This window comes from Chiloscyllium punctatum, chromosome 5 (genome assembly GCF_047496795.1).
Source record: "Chiloscyllium punctatum isolate Juve2018m chromosome 5, sChiPun1.3, whole genome shotgun sequence".
NCBI classification, from domain to species: domain Eukaryota; kingdom Metazoa; phylum Chordata; class Chondrichthyes; order Orectolobiformes; family Hemiscylliidae; genus Chiloscyllium; species Chiloscyllium punctatum.
Genome location: NC_092743.1, coordinates 85,635,583 through 85,657,845, shown reverse-complemented (window position 1 = coordinate 85,657,845; position 22,263 = coordinate 85,635,583). Strand labels below are relative to the sequence as shown.

At 36.3% G+C, this 22,263-nt stretch overlaps 1 protein-coding gene across 6 annotated transcripts in view; it reads right to left on the bottom strand.

Annotated features, from left to right (window-relative positions):
* rttn (rotatin) overlaps positions 1-22,263 on the bottom strand; it is a 230,500-nt gene that overhangs the window by 114,247 nt on the left and 93,990 nt on the right. For all 6 annotated transcript variants that reach the window (XM_072570663.1, XM_072570665.1, XM_072570664.1 and 3 more), the window contains 8 exons: positions 19,349-19,445; positions 18,526-18,585; positions 13,933-14,127; positions 9,822-10,061; positions 7,077-7,221; positions 4,414-4,568; positions 1,479-1,698; positions 539-667 (listed from right to left, as the gene is read on the bottom strand). In XM_072570663.1, the coding sequence (XP_072426764.1) occupies positions 539-667; positions 1,479-1,698; positions 4,414-4,568; positions 7,077-7,221; positions 9,822-10,061; positions 13,933-14,127; positions 18,526-18,585; positions 19,349-19,445 (1,241 nt within the window). The remainder of the gene's footprint in view (positions 1-538; positions 668-1,478; positions 1,699-4,413; positions 4,569-7,076; positions 7,222-9,821; positions 10,062-13,932; positions 14,128-18,525; positions 18,586-19,348; positions 19,446-22,263) is intronic.

Sequence of the window (22,263 nt, the reverse complement as noted above, 5' to 3'; positions counted from 1 at the left end):
GTCTCTGCCTTTGCCTCTCTTCCTCCTTTTTAAAGTGTCGTTGTTTTGATATTCTCCCCCCAAAATTCCAAACAATGCAACAGCTAACACAACAGTAATTACTGCTCCAAAACCTAAAATAGCTCAAAAAAGGAGTAGCTCTTACAGCCACAAGTTTTCCTGTCCTTCATCTATTAAAAGCATCTTGCAATAGTGAAAGCATTTTACAATAGTGAAATACATACTTCAGTAAATTACAATTAATATGTGAAATGCACTGAAATGTTTATAGATTTGTTCAAATTTATAAACAATACAGAATTGTATAAATGAGAGGACACAAGGTATCTTAAGCTGCCTCACCATTACACAATCCAAATGCAATGGAAATTGAGAGGAATTTGGCAAGGGTAGCATTTATGTAACATGCATGCTATAGAATTAAATTTTGTAAAATTATTTATATTGAAATCTTAACCTACATTCAGCTAAACATTATGGTAATATACAGTGCACTGAACTGTATGCTATCTTGCAAGGATTCTGTTGATATTCATACCTTTTCTTTGGCTTGTGTTCTCATCTCATAGGACAGCTGAAGCAAGCAGATAACTGCACTCTTTGTGACTCCTTTACCCATGAATGACATTGCATTTCCGCCCCACTCCACATAAAATGATGAAATGACCTGTTATCGATAAAGTTAGTAGCATCAAAAAAATGGAAATTAAAAAAAGGCCACACGCATTGCAGCAGTGAAAGTATCAGAGCATTAAGTATATCTTTGTTTACTTTCACAATAGTTTCAACCCCCGTGTGTCACTTTAGTAAAAATAAGATAAGTGGGAAATAATGCTGTCTTATTTTCAATCCATTAAAATGATTTATATCCTTTAGCTATTAGAATAATTTAAGCATCACGGCCTCCCTTTAGTTGTGTACTAGCAGTTTAATACACCTGAGAAACTTGCTAGTCCACTTCAGATGGCAATCACTTTGTAAGCATGACGGCAGACATCCTTCCCCCCAAAAAAAAAATGAATGGGTAGGCTTTTGGTTACCACGACTGATACTTATATTCCAGATTTATTTAATTGAATTTAAATTTACCAGCACTATGACGGGATTTGAACGATTTCAGATCATTAGTGAAGGCCCCTTTAATTCCTGTCTAGTAACGTAACCACTATACTAGCCTACCTTTTCTGCACTAAATAGACAAAGGGGGAAGGGGACAAGTGATGCAAGATAAGGTGTCAGTTTTGGACACATAGGCCTTTGACTCTTCCTTGACTTTCCAATTCTCTTAATCGTCTTCTCCTAGTGGATGAAAAATTAACAGTCAAATCCTGATGAAATGTAAGGGCAACAACGTGAAATGTTAACTCTATTTCTTTCACCGTAGGTATGTCTCTCAGGATTTTCTGATTGTATTTCAAATTCTAATCTCCCTAACATTGTCATTCACTTTTATAAATTATACACATTTTAATACTTGCCTCCAGCAGTCCCATCAAATATTTCTTACAAAGCGTGTAGGGGTCCTCAGTGGTTGAATGCAAAGTCCAACCAGGAATAGCAGTAACATAGACCATTCCACGCAGTGTCCGCTCCAATGCAGGTAATCCGTAGAAATGTGGTGCATTTGTAATTCGCAAACACTGTAGAAGCTTAACTGAAAGTTGGATTCTGAAAGGACCAGCCAACAACAGACATTTTCTGAAAGGGAGAAGAACAATGGTAATTCAGAGGATGAATTTATTTCAGTTGATGAACCATCTCTCTAGATAAGCAAAAACACTTTAATTAAAATAGCATAAGCACTAATTCCAGACACAAAGGAATGGCTTTCAAATAGAAGTTTCACATAAACATTTAGGAAATCACAATTATGCTTCTACCAATAGAAAGCCGAATGATTAATGGTGTTAATGGTTAGAAAAATACCATAAATCTCAAAAATGCTAAATGATACTGCTGTCAAATTCTTAACAAAATTAATTTTCTAGAAGGAATTTTGAGATTGATTGGCAAGAATGTTACATAACTTGTACTTTTGCATGTGCTAAAGAAGTAAGTTTCCTTGAGATGCTTAAAAACCATGCAATTTCTTGGTGTTTACTTTATCAGAGTATTTTATATGAATAAAATGCAAACAAAATGCTGAATCTTAAGGAAAAGGGGTTTGGAAGAGTGACTGAGAGCATAGTCAATGGTATAGATTTTAAAAAGGAGGAATGAAAGGGAAAAAGATAGAGAGAGACAGAGAGAATTTCAGATCATAATTTCTTAGTGGGGGGAAAGGGAAGAGGGGATGAATCAGAGGAGGAAAGATTTGGGACAGCAGATAGTATTAAACTACAATCCTTAACACAAAGATAACTGGAGGGCGAAAAATGGAACTTGTGTCTCATATTCACATTTATAAACTTTTATTTAGAGCGAAACACAGTAAAACTGGTACCTCCTGCTATAACCACTAATTCCAATTTTATACTTTATATATGTATTTGTATTATAGGAGCAAAAGTGAATTGCCGGTTAATGCCCACAATCTGAATACAATCAAATGTCAAACGGTTATATAATCAATTAACACACAAGGTGGCAATCAGTGAAAGCACAGTGCACTGATGTGTCCTTGTTGGGAGTGAGCAGTCTTGACATCTAGTTCCAGATGCATTTCTATGATGCAAATAGCAGACACCTTATGTTCCATTGTAGCGGCAGAAAATGTATCATTTTTCAACAGGGTTCTCTTCAAGAACAGTAGTCAAGTATTCTTGATCACTATTTGAAGTGCACAATTTCTGAAAGTGCTAGTTCACAAGCTTAACAATGTTATCTGGAAAATACATGATAAAGACCTGATGTTTCAAACAGGGGAAAAAAAATAAGCCACCCAAATTGTTTTTACAGACAACTTGAATTTCCTTGACTCCTTTCAGCTTCAGTCTTCAGGGTGCTTTTTATCGATGTCAGTTTCCTAAATAGATTTTATATAATCTGAGATTTTCTTAAATAATATTGAATTGATTTAAATCTGACTGCAATATTGTTCTCTTGTGAAAAAGTGGAACAGAGCATGAACTGTGATTGTGATGAGACAAAAGTATTACTTCTTGACAATACTGTACTGTAAGGTGTATTTCCTCACTGCACATTCAGGACTATTTGATTTGTACTCATTCTGGCCATCAGTATGATAATGAAACAAGTAGCTGCCTGCAGTGACTTCACATGTACTGTGACTGCGTGGGCAGTGAATCTGTCACTGTAGATGTGGCAGCAAATGCAGCTGTTCAAAAACAGGAGGTGAATTGTTTATAAACATAAAATATCATCAGCTTCAACTTTCATGTGACATGAAGGCTAGGATTTGTTACCAATCATGTTGTCCTTAAACTGAATGCTTTAATTGATCACAATAGAATGCAATTAAGAGTCAAACCTCTTGGGTCTGTTGTCAAATGCAGGGGTCCCGGAAAGGACAGATTTTCAAACCTAAATGACATGCATGAACCAGATAGGTTCTTTTACAACACCAATAAATGACAGTTTCATGGTCAGTACTATGCAGACTAGGTTTTGCGAATTTCCAATTTATTTGTTGAATTTAAATAACACGAGTTATGGTCAGATTTGAATCCATCTTCAGAGCATTACCTTGGGCCTCTATTATTAGCATTATGACGTTGTAGATGTGTACTGTACCTTTAAGGGAGCTGAAACTTCTGGCTGGCACAGCATGTGCTGAAAAATTTTAAAATTTAACATTTGGTTGTGAATCAAATAGCTGGAGCTGTGCTGCCATGATACACAACAAATTCAAATCTGGTCAATCAGTTTAAATTGCACCCCAGATACCAAAATCTAATTTTACTGTTTTGGATGACATCAAACCAATGAGCCGGTCTGATGTTTTGGGGTATATAAAATTGGGTATCTTGAATGGTTGAGGAGAACAGCAAAGAGCACCAAACACCAACAGACTGCCAGTAGAATAGCTCCCGGAAAGGTATCTGGCCATAAGAAATTTGTGTAGCAGAAGACCGAAGACAACCTAGCAGAATCCACAGAGGAAGGTCGACATCCAAAGACGACAACTGGTTTTGAAAATTGATTTGCTCTAAGTTGAAGAGGAAATTTATCAGACCAGTATGGTAGAGTGGGAGGAAAAAATAGATTTCAGAGAAAGGAGTTGTAAATACTTCTTGTTTAAATGTTCTCTTTTGCACTTAAAGAATAAAAGTTTTAATTTTTCCTTTGTATAGTGATATTTGGGATAGTTCTTTGCCACTTGAAATATAGCAGATTATGTCGCCAGGTGAGCTTTTCTCTGTGTCTGGTTTAAAATAGCAAAAGGGTTTACTCCGTGACGGAGCATAGTCATGATATTGTAACTATTTAACATCTTCACAAATCACTTAGTACCTGCTTGTAACAGAGGTGAGAGATTGCAATATTGAGTTGAAGAATCCAGTCAGCTCCTTTTGAAGTTTCTGCTTAACAAGGGCTTGAATTTCATCCATTACACCTTGCACTGGTGATCCAGTTTGCAGCAACAAATTCATCAGTGGATTGGTTTCCTGTCAGTGAAACACATCAATTGAACAAAACCGAAGTGAGTCAAAAGTTCCACTTCTTGTAATCTTACCAATTCCCTATCCACAATCCTACTTCTATAATGATACAATGCAATAATTCTATGGGTTGTGGTTACTGTTAGTCACCTCCATTCTGTTCATTTCAACTGTTCTGACAGTTTAATTAATGAACCACAGTGCCAGGGTCACAATACTTGAAAGATCAGAGATGAGGAATGTTTAGGTACTTGTAGATAATTTATAAATTTGTCATGTAGATAAGTTTAGGATCTTGAAAAGATTAATTTTAATTCTGGCAAGAAGACAGGTTTGCATTTAATGAGGTGAATACTATTCAGATGCAAAATCAGACATTTATTGTTAAAGCACGCAAAATTAATGTGAGTTCCCATCTATTTTTCCAAATAACATACTTCTACCCAGCATTCAATTTAAATACCGGAGAATAGAGACTGGTACAGACAGGCTTGTGTTACTCAGAGAAATGGAAGAAATAGATTATCAGTAGTGATCTCCATGTAATACTGTTGCTTTACAATATGTTAACATTGCATACATATTCGAAACATATAAGCTTCAAACCTAAGAGATTCTGCATGTGACTGATGTTATTCAAACCTCAACAAACAGGTGGATGAAGAACAAAAAAAAACTACTGGTACCAATATCCAAAAATTATGGAAAATACCAGCATATTTGATCAAAACATGGTTCTGCTTAATTGTCGTTATTCATGAGAATAGTAATACCTTTCATAATCAGTATGAACATCAGAAAGCAAATTTGGATCTAGGCTATACAAAAATAGCACAATAACAACTAGTTTTATAGATATCAAGACATATAAAGGAGCACTTCAAGGCATTTCACAAATCTGTGAAATTTAGAAAGTTTAGCAAGGAAGTTAAAACTAATAAGGGAAGGGTAAGATTCAGCTTATCACTCAATGCCAAAGAAATTTGTTTTGAGGTATTTTTAAAAAACTGGTGTAAAGCGCAGTTGCACAGAATTAGAACGATTACACTCAACACTTCATCTGTTTATCTTACAAATTCATCATATTCCGACAACTTAATGGAGTTTGAGATGGAGGGGCTCACATAAGAACATAAGAAATAGGAGGAGAAGGACATCAACTCCAGCTATGTAGAAATTTCAGCCCAAAACTTTTTCAATTGGTCCAAATTGTCTCAGTTGGCGTTAATGTGGTAACAAGTTCCATATTCTAACTGTTCTCTGGGTAAATGGGTTCCTCCTGAATTGTTCACTACATTTATTAGCTACCATCTGACATTGCATTAAGACCACCTTGCATTTTGGATTTGACTGCAAATGGAAACATTCTCCCTGTTAAATGTCTTCATATTTTAGTTTTAAAAACTATTGGTAAATCATGCCTCAGTCTTCTCATTTCTGCAGAATATTTTGTTCAACCTTTCCTGATAATTATAACCGCTCAGTTCTGGAATCAAGCTTTTAAATTTTTTTGTATCTTCTTCCGTACGTCTATACCCTTTTGGAATATGGAGGCGATAGTATATTAACCCACCTTCTAAAGACTGTTGCAACCAAAGTATTTATGCATAAGAATACTGGTACTCCTTCCAAAGCTGAATCTGACTGGCTAAACTAATACAAAGTTAGCACTTAAAAAGATAATGCATTCAGAAGTTACAGATTCCCATGTCTATTTGAAAGAATAAACAAAACACCTTTCAAATTATCCTGGACATAACTCAAATGCATCAATAGAAAAGCAGCCTTACTTACATTACAGAATAAAAAGTGATTCCCAGTATCAAGAATGATTAAACAAGTTTCTAAAGCACAAGGGAAATGCATGAAAGAAGATGAAGTCATTGCTTATCACTAATTGCAACCTTTGAAGCTGAAGTTCTCCAAACAAATGTGAAAAACGAACACATGCTTATAAAATCATTTACCCATCAATATTTCTCTGTAAAGATGGTTTTGTGCATGGGAAATTGTGTCTCAATAATTTGATTCAGTTTTTTTGAAGAGATGACAAAGAAAATTGAAGAAGGCAGAGTGACAGATGTGTTTACTTAGACTTCAGCACAGAGTTCAACAATTGAAGGAATTTGGAGTATAAGAATGAGTGCATTTTTTCAAGGCCTAGGTGCTAATATTCAGTTCACCATTCTAACAACATTTGATTCTCTTGATTGGATTAGAGCCATTTACTAAATAGGTAGGATGTCTCAAGATCAGATATGTCTGAAAACTGAACACTTCCAAAATGTTCCAAACATCAGTTTAATTGAGTTTTTAAAAGAATTCTTACTTAGACAATCTGATTAAGCACTGCATTTATCCTACATTCCAAGCAAGCATTGATCACAGCCAACTAGATCTGACTCAAAGTGTCCTCAGCCCAAAGCACGTCCAGAGATTATTGGTTTTGTGATACCGAATCTGTAGTTAACTACTCATCTTCACAAATTTATCGCATTTACGATGTCTGATTACCTGTTTAAGGAGGACCTCCAGAAGCAGATTTAGATCCTGAGTACCTGTACTATCCCTTTGCGCTTTCAACATTTTGCTCAGGAAAGCCAAAACATCAGCCAAGAGCTTCTCATCTTCAACACAGGCTGGAAGGACTAGTAAAAACCTGGAACATCATTAATGGTAACTGTGTAAAATTTCAAACTAATGCAGATTTCCACATGCCAACAGTAACATTTTATGCTTGCGATTGAGTGTTATTTTTTGAAGAGCTGTCATAAATAAGTAAAACAAATCAAATGCTGGACTAGAGAACATAATAGAGAACAAACCCAGCATTTCAGAAATGCAACTGCCACTTCATTCACACTTTGTAAGCAGAACATTTCTATTATTTTGATATTTAATTTGCCTGTACTCTTTAGTAATGCATAAATCATGCTCAATAGACACAAAAAAGCTCTGGGAAAATAAGACCTGTGCATGTACTCAAGGATTATATACCCAATTGGCCAAGCACACTCCTAGTCCAATTTGTCAGGACAGTTTCATGAAGATGACAAAAACACTGGATTGAAAGAAAAATGGTGACGTGCACTCTTCACTATACTCATCAGGATTTCAGCTATGATTTCATTGCTTACAGACAATGAGGAGAATCAAATTGAAATCAATTGCATGTAACTGAATGTACACACCTGCTGTATTCCCCTGAATCTCTGGCATCTACCCATCCTTTATTCTGGCTACTTGCTCAAGCTGAACCTGGCAAAGCTCACCCTCAGTGTCAGATGAGAAGTTACAAATCCACTTTACCACCACAACCACTATTGCGAAGTCCAAAATAATATCAATCAAGCCTGTGCACATGCTAAAACTTTAAATCACAACATCAACAATTTGAGGCTTAATGTTTCTAATATGTTTGGATGTAGCTGCTTGGCACAACCTACTGTCATGTCAAGTGATCCAGAACTTCGCAGGTAGTGTTCTATATTTTTCTACTTAACCTGTACACATTTCTGGACCACGTGGGACTTGAACCTAGGCCTCCTGTTTCCGAGATTGGAATATTATCACTTTGCAACAACAGCCTATTCTATACTATTCTATTCTAACAGTTCTATTCTAACCTTCCTAATTGGTACTCCCTGTCCTTACAAACCTGCACTGATGGCCCATGCACCATAACAGTTACTAAAATCACTAATTCTCTTCAAAAGCTTCTGTAATGTTCCTAGCAACAAATCATAACAATCAATATTGCTTGTTACTTTGGTTGATTAAACCTTCTCCATCCTCTTTGACTCATCTGTGACGTCAAATTCTCTCATCAGCAGACCTTTACATTCTGTAACTTCAAACAATTTCATCATTTTATCAACTTTCTCTTCACCTTTCAGAGCAATTTTTCAAACCTATTACTTCAAGCAGCATCTTAATACTGCATAACTTTTGTCCAACTTCCTGAAACATATGTATATTAAAGGAGCAGAATAATGCAAGCTATTTTTCTCCAAATACTTTATTACAACTCCAATGAAAGGTACAAGACTCAGCATTTCTATTTGTAGCACTCATTTTTCAAGAAGAATTGGAATAGGGCTGTCAGAAACAAACACTAAAAATGGTGGTATGTGCATTCTATTAATTAATACCATTTTTTAAAAAAAACTGAAATACACAAAACTCACCTTGGAAATAGTAAACCTCATTCAAAAACAACTAGCAACCATTCAGGGAGCATGTTGGGCTTTAGTGATTGGGTAGCTACTATGAGGTTCATAAGATTGTAAAATTTTGAACTCTCTTCAATTTAGGGTAAAACAGAAGGTGGGGGGGGGGGGTCTGAACTTTTCTTGGCAACTAGCCTATAGTAGTTAAAGAGAAGCTTAGATTGTAGTCAAGGGGCAATGGTGTAAGGTAGTAATAATGGCAGCAATCTCAGAGTTCACAACAGTAAATTCCAAATCTTCCACAAAGGTGTTGGAAGTATCATGCTGTTCACAGTTGTGCTGTAAAATATCCATTTATTTCTAAGATGTAAGCGTGTGTAGTCAAGAATAGATAATTAGCATTTCTACTCGAATGCAAACACATGTTGCCTTGAAGGAGTACTGAGGCCAGGTTTGAGATAAGGCCATAGATCACCCTATAAGTCAATGAGAATCACAGGCAGGCAAAAGTTTTAGGCATTCAGCAGAAAGAAGAGGCTTCTTGACTGTGTAATACAAACAGTTGTAGAAGAAAGACAATCTCTCGTCAAAGTCATGCATTCTGCATCTAAGTATTCTGGGTTCGTCATCTTAGCTTTACATGGGGAGGGGCGGGGAAGGTTGAATCATTGGAACAGGTTTTACTGTTGGAGGTAGCTTTTGGAAACTCTGAAAACTGATGAAGCACCTTGGAGGCAGTCACCGATAGTCATACTCAGCAGACTAGGAAAACGAGAAACCATTTGAAGCTGAAAGTAAAAGTAAAATTTGCACCCTATACAGAATAACAATCCTTGTAGTGATATGTGCTAAGTATGAAAAAAAAGTTCCAAGGTGTGGTTTAAGTGAAAATTGCCTCAAAGCATGCGTATTCAATTGTGTTTTTAGTCATTTGTAACAGTAAGAGTTTTCAAATGTGAAACCTTGTGCAGTCATAATTTTCAGCTATTAACTGGAAGTTTAAATGTCTTTCTAAATATCATCAGTCTGCATAGATTATAACACTACCAATGCTTATAAGTGTTATGGGGCTTTCAGTAATTATACATACCTGCTCAGTGCTGTTTGCCATTCAAGGTCATGTAATATAGATATAGTTGAGTCAGTGCCTTGTTTCAGAGCTAGTTTGTCATTCAACAAATACAATCTCATTCTAGCAAGAGCAGAACTGACAGCACTATGAGATACTGCCTCTGTGATGGAAACAAGACATTCCTGCAAACCCCTAGTAACATAGGTTGTTTTAAGCATTGCAATGTCGACACAAGATAACTTCAGGTTTTCCAAAAATCTATAGAAGAAAAAAGATAGAAAGCAAATTAACACATCAAAAAGTTAATATGTATAATTATAATTCTCTAACATCAATATTTAACTTAGAGATTGAGATATTGCACAACTTCATTTGCAAAGTAATGAATATTCAGACGATCTTGAATGGGGGCAGATAAACCATAATAATAGAATACGAATGGATGGCACATTACAATTTGTTTGAGGCATATTAGTCTTTTTGAGTGTGAAATCCCCACTGAGTTGCTGGCTTGACAAAAAATTGTGTGCAGATTAATGCAATCATCAGGTTTACTGGTTTTGCCACATGCTTCTGCACATAGCTTTCAAATAGGACTCTGGGAACTTAATAACTTGAACTCCCTTTGCCAATATTAAATACACCTTGTGGTCATTACGAAGCCTAACAGTCCATTCATGCCCAGTTTCATGCTATCGATCTCTACTAAATCAGTCAACCACGATTCAATGGCACATTGAGCAACAACCAAATACAGTCAAAGACTCATCAATTTCTGCTTTCAGAAAGAGCTGCTGGAAGTTAGTAGTTATTTTTTAAAAATCTGTCACAGCTTGTGGGCTTCACTGACAAGGTCAGCATCCAACATTAACCTCAGGTGGCATCAGGCTTCAAGAGTATGTTGAAACTGCAAGTAACTTGACAAGTAGAGACTTGTGCCAAATAGATGGCAACAAAGCTTTGAAGATTCAGGTGAGTTATTAGCAGCAGATTTCCCAGTCTCTGACCTGCTCTTGTTACTACAGCATTTATATGGAAGATCCAGATCAGTTTGAGGATATTCAGCGTTGGTGTTGTCACTGAAGGTTAAGGGGAAATTCTTTGGAGATGAACAGGACCTCGCACTTGTGTGGCTTCAATGTTAATGGCCATTTATCACAAAAGCCTGAATGTTGCAGAGATCTTGCAGCACATGGACACAAACTGCTTCAGTATCTATGGACTCATGAATGCTGCCTCTTCAGTGAAAATATCCACCTGTGACCTTATGATGGAGGGAAAGTCCATCAACAACCAGTCAACAGCTTGACAGTCATACAAATGGAATCATATGGAACAGAAAATGTCCCAAGCACCACAATTACAAATAAAACAGAATTACATAATAGAACAAAGAGCAGATGCTAGAGATCTGAAACAAAAACAAAAATCGGCAATGAAACTCAGCAGGTCTGGCAGCATCTGTGAGAAGAAAGCAGAATTAACGTTTAGAATCCAGTGACTCCATCAAAACCATTAGCACCTAGGAAAACGTGGCATCCTTCCCACAGATGCTGCTAGACCTGCTGAGTTTCATTGCAATAACTATCCTGTCCCAGTGACTGAACACGCCCACAGAAGTGAAAACACAGTAGTATACAGTCCCCTGGGAGTAGGCAACGTTGACCCTGGACCCTATGAGATTTCATGGCATGAGGCTAAACATGGGCAAGGAAACCTGTTGATTACCAACAACCACATTACTTCAGTTGATGAAGCAGTACTCCTCCATGTCCAAACAATTGATTCACTTCAGTCAGACCAAAGAACAGCTGCATCAATAGAAATTGTAGAGGCTTTGGGCTCTGACAACATTTCACCAACAGTAATAAAGACTTGTACTTCAGAATTAGACATAGCCCTTTTCAAGCTTACAGCACATCTACAACATTGCATCAACCTGACAACATGGAAAATTGGGAGAAAGTGAGAACTACAGATGTTGGAGAGTCAGTGTCGAAATCTCATATTAAAGGTAATGAGGACATCAAACGTACTTTGCGCAGATGACTTAAACACCATCACCAAGAGTGGCTAGGTACAACGAACTAAGCTGGCCGAGTACTAAAAAACATAACTACTCGAAATGGTCTGCAGAAGGTAGTGAGTAAATGAACAAAAAATTGAAAATCTACTGGTCTTCATCCTCATTAATCAACCTGTTGAACATACATCTACCCATAACATTATTGTTAAGAGTGACCAAACACTGTCCTTGTGGAAAAGAATTTGTATTTCTACACGGAGGATATTTTCAATCACATGGCAGTAGCACTCTATTAAATGGAACAGACTTTGGACAGATCGAACAACGCAAGACTAGACATTTCTAAGAGATACAATCCATCTACAGCATATATGTGTTCATATTCAGCAAGACCTAGACTACATTCAGATTTTGGCTGATATGTGGAGAATTATATTTGTGCCACACAAGTGCCAGACAATGACCACCTCCAATAAGGTAGAATCTAACCATCACTCCTTGGTATTCAGGGGCATTACCATCACTGAAACACCGTTATCAGCATCTGAAAGGTTTTGATGTTGAATGCTGAATGTTACTATTAACCAGAAACTTAATTGAATCAGCCAATTAAATACTATGGCTACAAGAGTGGATTAGAATCTAGAAATTCTGCAATGAGTTTTGAGATACCAAAGATTGTTCGCCATCTACAAGGTGGAAGTCAGGAGTGAGTTGAAATACTCTCCACTTGCGTGGATGAATGTAGCTCGAACAACACTGAATAAGCTTGACATTATCCAGGTCAAAGCACCCTACTTGATTGGCACAACATCCACAAACATCCCTCCACCACTAATGTTGAGTCGCAGCAGTAGTATCATCTACAATACACTCTGAAGAAATTCACCAAAGCTTCTTCGTCAGCACCTTCAAAAACCCATGACCCCTACCATTTAGAAGGATAAGGGGTAGCAGATACTTGTGAACATTACTACCTGCAAGTTCCCCTCCAAGCCACTCATCATCCTCACTTGGAAAAAAGTGCTATTCATTCGGTATTGTTCAATCAAATCTTTGAACTCTGTCTCTCGTCACATTGTGGGTGCGACTACAGCACATGAACTGCAGCAGTTCAAGAAGCCAGCTCACCACCACCTTCTCATTAGAAACTAAGGATGGGCAATATCTGCTGGATTTCCTTCCTTAAAGGAAATTATCAGGTATTAGATACCTTTTTTTATCTGAATCGACAGTGGATTCATGGTTGCTATTAGTCTATCTTTTAATTTCAGACTTAATTAATTGAATTCAAATTTCATCATTTGGCATAGCATTTGCTCAGTTGCTGGATTACTAGTCCAGTGACAATACTCCCTTCTCCAAATGTATTTGTCAGAATAAAACAAATATGTTACGGTTCATTAGTTTGGAAATTGACTGATAATCTGCTTATGCTTACATACAAAGAATAATCACAGCTAAAGTTTAACAAACAAACAAACAGGCCACAGATAAGCCATGGCTTTCAGGGAAGCTATCAGCAAATAACTAGGGAAGGTTAAAAGCAAGCAGAAACTTGTGCAGCCGTGTGGCTGGCAAATCTTGTCACCATGATAAAGGGCAGATAGAGAATAGTCAACTGATGATTTACTTTGATTGTTTTTGTAAAACAACTGAAGCAAATCTGAACTATTCTAACTGTACTCACATGGGTAGAAAACTCAGTTCTAGATTTAAAAAAAGTAAAATTCCAAGACTTCAGAGGAACTTTGGATACATTGCTCTGCAAAGTTACATCCACAATTCTGATGCTAAAATTATGGTTGAAAGTGAAGTTTCCATCTATATTCACATGCTTTAGTTCACTATACAACTATAATTACTCACCAGTTTGTCCCTAATTCCTGATGAAAGGCTTATGCTTGAAACATCGACTCTCCTGCTTCTCGGATGCTGCCTGACCTACTGTGCTTTTCCATCACCATACTTTTTGACTTTGATCTCTTGCATCTGCAATCCTCACTTTCACCCTCGCCCTAATTGTTGCTCATGTTATCAAAATTCTTATACTGTGGAACCTCTTTACAACTCAAACATTTTACTGAATATACTCAGACTTACTCTGGAGATATATCAATTCCTGTATGCCCATTCTGATCCAGGACCTGATCAATCCCACCATACCAAGCAAGATTCCAACCCACTTTCAACATGTCAGACACAGGTTTCATGTTCATAGGATTTGAAGTAGATGGAACCACGGTGCAGTAAGGGCTAACAGCATGATGAATTGGCACTTTCACCATTAAGTTGTACCTGTTTAATTTAAAAAAAAGGAAAACTATAAACAACAAGCCATGACAAACTAATTTGTTAGAAAACTACTAAAACACCCAACATGGCTTTTCTAGTTATTTAGGAGAGTGAACAACAAATTTTAACCTAGTTGCATTGTTAGATGTGATGTAACAAAGACTTGACATGATTCAATCAGACAATAAGCCCACTAAACACTAAAGTCATCATGACAGCAATGCCTAGAGCTAACGGCTTTACTATCCTTATTCATAGAAAGGTATAATGGAATTGGACGTCCAGAGGCGGTTCACGAGGCTGTTATCAGGTATGGAGGGATTGTCTTTTGTGGAGAGGTTAAGTAGGTTGGGCCTGTATGTATTTGAACATAGAAGAATGAAAGGAGACCTTGTTGAAAGATACGATTCTTACAGGACATGACAGGATAGATGCAGAAAGGTTGTTTTCTCTTGAGGATGTGTCTTGGAACAGAATAAATAATCTCAGAATAAGGAATCACCCATTTAAAGGGAGAGATGACGAGAAATGTCTACTCTCAGAGAGTAGTACATCTGTGCAAGTCTATCCTGCAAAGCTGCAGACACTGCATCATTAAGTATATTCAAGGCTGAGATAGACAGATTTTTAATCAGTCAGGGAATGAATAATGATGGGAAAGAGGCAGGGAAGGAGGTTTATCAGATACATCATGATCTCATTGAGCAGACACAATGGGCCTACTTTTACCACGTAGCATGGCCTAAACAGCCAAAATGAATTGTTATAAAACAATTTGTTATTTAAAACATCAATTGATCAAGTCATTGCATGGATTCAATCATTTATATAATTGGCAGTTTGTATGTGCATAAATAGCTTTTGAAGGAAACATTTTTCAAAGCAAAGGACACTGGCAGCAAAACTGCTCCATGTGCAAAGCATACAGTCACCATGTCTCAACACATTCAGATGGAGGTCACATTACACAATGCGCGTGTATAAGATATATTAGTTTTGAACACAGAAAAAGAAAAGCCATTACAAGACCAAAAGCCTTCAAACTCTCTCCTTTCCCTTGAAATCCCTCTCAAAGCTGGAGGTTTGAAAACCCTTTGGAAGGCTTCATCACGCAAAAGGAGAGCTCTTAAAGGAAATGTCTACACCACTGCCTCAGAAAAAGAAAAAAAACAATTAGAATACAGGGAGAAACCCCAGCACCAACATGTGCAAACTATCTATAAGTTAATCTGCAGCTAAAGTCAACCTAAGAATAATTATTTTTGTTGACCTGTGTTTTTTTCAGGTTTTTCCAAGCCTAGAGGAGTGACAGCATGTGTGTGTACACACAAGCTATTTTTAAGAAGAGTATTTATACATATACTTTAAATGTTTTGTTAATAATTTTGCCATATTTGGTATTTGGCAAAATGCTAAAAAAGATTTTTTAATTTGTTAAATTAGCAAACCTGGCCAAATTTGTTCTTTTTATTGAGCTATACGTAGTTTAATTATTGCTATTACGTCCATTTAAAATTCAAACACTGCTGGAACTGTGGTTACTGGAACTGTGGGAATAAACAGTATGGCCAGATCAAAAGTTTATTGTATCATTGATTTTGATGTCTCAGCTTAGGTTTACATATCTGAGAATACTTTCAGGTAAAATGCTTTTACTCAAGGACACAGTTGCATTTTAAAATAGTAACTTAAGCATGCAGTTGGCCAAAGTGTATTAGTTTGCATGGTTATTCTGAGCTTTGTTTTAGTTCTCAATATTTATTATGGAGTCACACATAATTTTTGCAGTTAGGGGATATTTATGTGCCTGAATGTTGTCAAAAATGTATCACTTTGGGGTATCAGAGATGATAGTTCATCGTTGGGTGGTAACGTTACATACTCTAAGCAGATGCAGTCATCATCTTGGGAAAGATCTACGAAATTGGTAAACTAAGAGGAATAAGCTATTATAAAAATGATGAGCCTACAACGTGATTAGCATGTAAAAAATTGAACAAGACCTTAGGAAGTGATGTCTCTAAGATGACTATTACTTTAAATGAAACCAATGAGATACTGGGTGTGCATTGTTTAGCCAATCCAAGACTGACAATGAACTGTTCATGCACTAATAAGCCAATTGGAGTTCAGGTTGCCTCTGTTCATGTACAGAAGGTAGTGGGTAGTAAGGGTTAATAAAATGTAGGTTTTCGCGGTTCATTTGCATAGAAAGGAAGATCAAGGATAGAAAAACTTCAGTCAACAGAATCAGAGAGGTGTTGAGTCATCAATGTCATGAATTGGCACTATAACATGGATAAGCTGAACATCATTGCTGACACTCACTACTTTGTTTCTTTACTTGTGATAACTCAAAATTTGTAAAATTTACAAAAATACCTGGAATGGTTTTGGTAACTAATCTGGACTAAGAAACATTAGATGGGAACTCTCAAGCTCAATCTATAATTGTAACTCACTTAGGACTTACATTAATTAAATAAATATTTCAAAATTTTAAAGCTCATCAATACTTTTTGTGATGATTTGACTTGACTTCTGGAATGCATTCCTGGCTGTTTGCCACATTGTACCCTCAATAAACATAGACCCATGCAAAACTCTACAAGCCATGTCATAACTTGACCAAATACCGTTACCCCATCATGCCTTATTCACTGACCTGCACTGGCTCTTGGTTATAGCATGGCTTTAATTTGAAATTCTCATCTGTGTTTTAAAATTCCTTCAGGGCTTTGCCTCTTCCTAACTCTGTCATCTCTTCCAGTCTTTACAACCCACTTGAGAAAACTGAACTCCTTTAGTATCAGTCTCCTGAACATCCCTGATTTTACTTGCTTAACCACTGGTGATGGGTTATGTAAGCCCTAAGCTCTCCCATTCCTTCCCTTAACCTCATCACACGTCTACCTCACCTTCCTCCTTAAAACAAAACCCTTTGACCAAATTTTGTCATCTGCCTTAATATCACCATGCATGGTTCAGAGTCAAATTTTGTTTTAAAATACCTTGAAATAGTATGTTGGAACAATTTAGTATACTAAAGATGCTATCTTAATGCAAGTTCTTGTTGCGATAACTTTCAAATCTAATTACATTCCAACAAAAGGGAAATTATTCAGATTGCACTGAAATCACAAATAAGGACAGTACTAGGATTTTGTAAACTAACAGAAGAATATAAATCGTTAACAAAGGTATTTGAAAGGAGCTGAAGTTTCCAAGTAAAACCCTCAATGAATTTCTGAAAGCATGTAGACAAATAACATGAGACTTTACAACTGATTGGCTTTCTGCCTCTTTCCAATCCACAGGCAAGGTTCTGACCACCTGTCATTTTAATTCCCCTTCTCAGTGACCTTGCTTTCCTATAATGTTCTATTAAGTTCTAGATTAGCATGAGGAATAGTATCATTTTGTTTAATTAAGCACTCTACAGCCTTCAAGAGTTTAACAATTCTACTTCATAACTTCTGATCCATTTTTTCTCAAAGTATCTGTCAGAGAAGATTCTGTTATTCTCATTTCCTGGAACAACCTATTGTTTCTTGGTCTATTGCCACCCGACATTGCTATCCCTTTTGTTATTTAATTTTTCCTATTTTCTATCCAATTGTAGAGCTTGCCTTTTCTTTGTTATACTTAATCCCCTTTGCTGAGTCTGTAGTTGACTAAAATCTGGGGTATCCTAATTATTTTCCAGTTCTAATGAAAGAAAATCAATCTGAAACATTAATCTCTTTCTCTCTTCATAGAGGCCACCTGACCTGCTGAGCCTTTCCAGTGTTCTTGGTTTTTATTTCAGGTTTTCAAAATCTATTTACAAGTTTACTGATCAGCTTTACGTAAGCATGGCAGGTTTCCATCCTGTAAGGTGATCATTTATGCCATGATAGTGAACTCTCTATTAAGGATTGACTGGTGTAGCTCAGGAGCCTCACTCTGGCACGGCAATATCTGCTCCATTTCATGAAAGCAAACACAGTGGCTGAGAGGGTGCAGGCTGCATCTGCTTTCCCTGGGCTCTGTCGTTAGCCACCTGAGTTTATAGACAAGTTGGATGACATTACAATTTTTTGAAGAAACAATCTTTTTTAAATTAAGTTAAAAATAACATTGTGAAGTCAAGAAAATTGATTAACAAAGGAGTTTTTCAAAACCATTTTCAGTAATTCAACTTGTTCAGTTTTCAGGCTGATAGATTTTCATTACTTTCTACAGTTAAGTTTCTTAACTTGTGCTTTTTTTAAAAAAAAATGAGCATAGTGCAATTCAACCAAGTGCCACAACAGATCATAGTAGATGGAAATACATGCAACATACTCATGATATTTTTTATGGCTAAAATGAATACTACTAAAACGTGTTGATGACAGAATAAAAATAATAAAGGATTACCTTTGGGTTATAATAGCTGGTAAACTGAATGGTGCAGTTGGAGCAGTGATGCTCTCAGGCCTGTTGCACGGACAATATTAAAAGTAAAGAATTCCGTTAATTAAACAGACCACCCAGATTGAATCACAAAATCAATACATTTAAAAAAACTAACTCATTACTATGCAATGAAATACAAATTTGGTAATTTGCAACAATGGAATATACTCTTTACATCAAATCTAAAATTCAGTTCACATAGAAGTTATCACACATATCAGGCATACTTGCTTCATAACAGATGAAAGAGGTTCTTTATCTGTACATCGCTTCAGTAAACGATTTTAAACTTTCAGTTTGAGGTGAAAAAGGTTTAATTCTACTTTTAATATTAATCAGCTTTAAAAATAATGAAAATTTACAAAAATATTTGAGAGATTTCCTTGAAGCATAACAAAAAGGATTCTCATATTGTCTTGTGTGATTTATCATTATTTATGTAAGGGATGTACTCTCGGGAGTTGTGACTCATGAATATTTGAATGAGCTAACAAAAAGCTGACATAAAGCAAAACCTTGTCAAAACCATATTAAAATAAGGTTAAAGATTAAATATCACATTTATCAAATTCAGTTGTGTTTAAATTTCAACTGATAGCAAATGTGTTAATTTACACTACTGCATACAACAATTTATAAATATTATCCTAAACATCATTGTATTTGCTTAGGACATTATGAAATTCATTGTTAAAATGACAAAAGTATTACATTGTTTAAAACTTTTACATTGTTGCAAACATTACATCTTACCCATTCATTTTGACAACATGTTTCGTCTTACCAATAATCTATCCTGGCTACTTCATCAAACAGCAGTAGAGTTAGCAAAGCTGCCACCTCACCAAGAATTTCTTTGTCTTTCTGCAAAACCAGGGACACTGAAAGGCAACAAACTAAATTACAAGTCTATAAGACAACATTGTACAGGAACTGAGCTGCAAGGTCACCTTTTTAAGTAGAGATCTGTTTCAATTCAACTCCAGACTGTTGGTATTTTCTACACACATTCACTTTCCCTGTCCACGTATTTTAGTGTACATGATTTCACAAGTACAACTTACAATCTAATGAAAGTCATACTACACGAAACAAGAAATCAAGGTAAAGTTAAGCTGTATAGTATCGTAATGCACTCACAAGTTTAGAAGTGTAAAGGCATTTCATACTAAGTGTGATGCAAGTTGATTGGCTTCCAAAAATGCTGCTGTACATAATTGTTTAAAGCATGAAGAAGAATATCAGTTTGTTTTTTTCCACCTGGAGGTAGCTATAGTACAGAAGCTAAATAAAACAACAAATCCAGTTTCTATTTTCAATAACCAAAAGGGAACTGAGGCTTCTAGAAGTAAACACTTCTTTACAACATTTTCTATTATATCTTCCTATGCCAACAGATAATAGGTGCTGGCTATTGCCCATAAAAACAGGAGTAGGCCATTTGGTCCCTCTAAACTACTCTGTAATTCAATAAGATAAATAATTTGTGACTTCAAAACCTCATGTCCACCTAACGCTTCTCCCTGATGAGTATTAGCTGGATATGAGGATTTGAAGCCGCAATCAGATCAAACATGATCTTGTTGAATGTTTATCACTAATAAGCATTAATTCTCCTGTTAGTCAAGAATGTGTCTACATCTCCCCAAAAAATATTCAATGCAAGTAAAAGCAAAATTCTGTGGATGCTGGAAGTTTGAAACAAATGACTAACTTTCCATTCAAGGTGGAGATGATGTGGATTTTTTCTCAGATGATTGTGTGTATAGAGAATTCTCTTCCTCAGAGAGAGTGATTGGCAGAGTCAGAGAATGATGGAAAAACTCAGCAGGTCTGACAGCATCTGTGGAAAGTAAAACAGAGTTCTCAAGCCAGTATGACTCTTCTTCATAAAGAGGTTGGAAATGGGTTCTTTTATACTTTTAACAGAGGAAGGGCAAAGGGAATCAATGGTTTAGAGATACAGGAGAAACACAGCAGGTCTGGCGGTATCTGTAGAGAGAAAAACAGTTAATGGTTCTAGTCCAGCATAACTCTTCTTCAGAACTGAAATGGGGTGAATAATAATTTTGTTAAAAGTATACTTTTGACAGAGGTGGAAGGGATGAGGGGATCAGATAGTGCAGACGCCTAACATAAAAGTCACAAGGTTGCCAGTAATGGTGAAACAGACTCTTTCTCCCTTTCCTCCACCAACTTCACACTGTAATTGACACCTATTTCATATCGCTTTCTTTCATCTTTCACCACCGTTAAGAGCATTAAATTCTGGTCTCCTTGCTCTAAGGAAGAGGTTGTTAAGCTTGATAGAATACAGAAAGGATTTACATGGATGTTGGAGGGGTTGAGGCTGAATAGGTTGGGGCTATTTTCCCTGGAGCATCAGAAGCTGAGGGGTGACGTTATACAGGTTTATAAAATCATGAGGGGCATGGGTAGGGTGAACAGCCAAAGTATTTTTCCCAGGGTAGGGGAGTCCAAAGCTACAGGGCATAGGTTTAAGGTGAGAGGGGAAGAACTTAAAAAGGATATAAGGAAAAACGTTTACATACAGAGGGTGGTGTGCGTTTGGAATGAGCTGCCAGAGGAAATGGTGGAGGCTGGTACAATTACAAGATTTAGAAGGCATTTGGATGGGTACATGAATTGAAAGAGTTGAGAGAGATATGGGCTAAATGCTGCCACTAGATTAATTTAGGATAACTAGTCAATATGAACGAGTCGGACCGAAAAGTTTGTTTCCGTGCTGTACAGCTCTAGGACTCTATAAATGGAAAATGCCTTATTTTTATACTGTATTCCCTCGTTTTCCCACAAAGGGAAATATTTTTCAGCATCCACTCTGTCAAATTCCTGTCAATTATACTACTGCTTATCTTTGGAAAAAGTCATATGAATGAAGCATTAAGAGTTAGGTGAGCTATTATTGACCAAAGGGGGGGTGAATACAAGAGCTGAGCGAATAGCTCAGAAGATAAAAACATAGTGATGGCAAACGAGTAGTGATGCAAATGAGAAGATACTTAGAATGAGAAAGTATATTGGAAACAGAAAGGAGTAGGGGAAGAGCAAGTGAGTTATTGACGAATAGAGATCTAATTTTCCCTGAAGAAAACTGTAACATTCCTTGCTCTTTTTCTTGCCAGTTCCATAGAAAGGAACTCAATCATCAGACAAATGTCGTCTAACCAATGCAAATGAGTTTTTACTTCCCTTAATGCAAATGGCAAGAATGATCAATATGGTTTAGAGACAAACATCTGAAAAACAGCTATTTCAAGTGTTATTAAACCTAAACAAAGAACTAAGACAACTTCTGATTCATTTGCTCTAATTTAAATTCACACACAAAAAGCTCTGCATATTTGTACAATATTTCTTTGCTCTCTATTGAAAATAAACTAACAATGCTGTAAATCTCTACAGCATTTTTCCTATCATTAGTTTCTAGATAATTAGGAGATGTTTTTGAGATTTTAAGCAACTTCAGTCTTATTTGATATTTCAAACATTTACAAAATTAAGGAATTGGAATTATCGTACCATCTTGGGATTTTGTGTGGTACATCAATGCAAGTAATTATTTAACTGGATAAGTAATATTTAACAACTTCAATTTTTAGAATGAGAAAGTATATTAGAAACAGAAAGGAGCAGGGGAAGAGCAAGTGAGTTATTGACGAATAGAGATTTAATTTT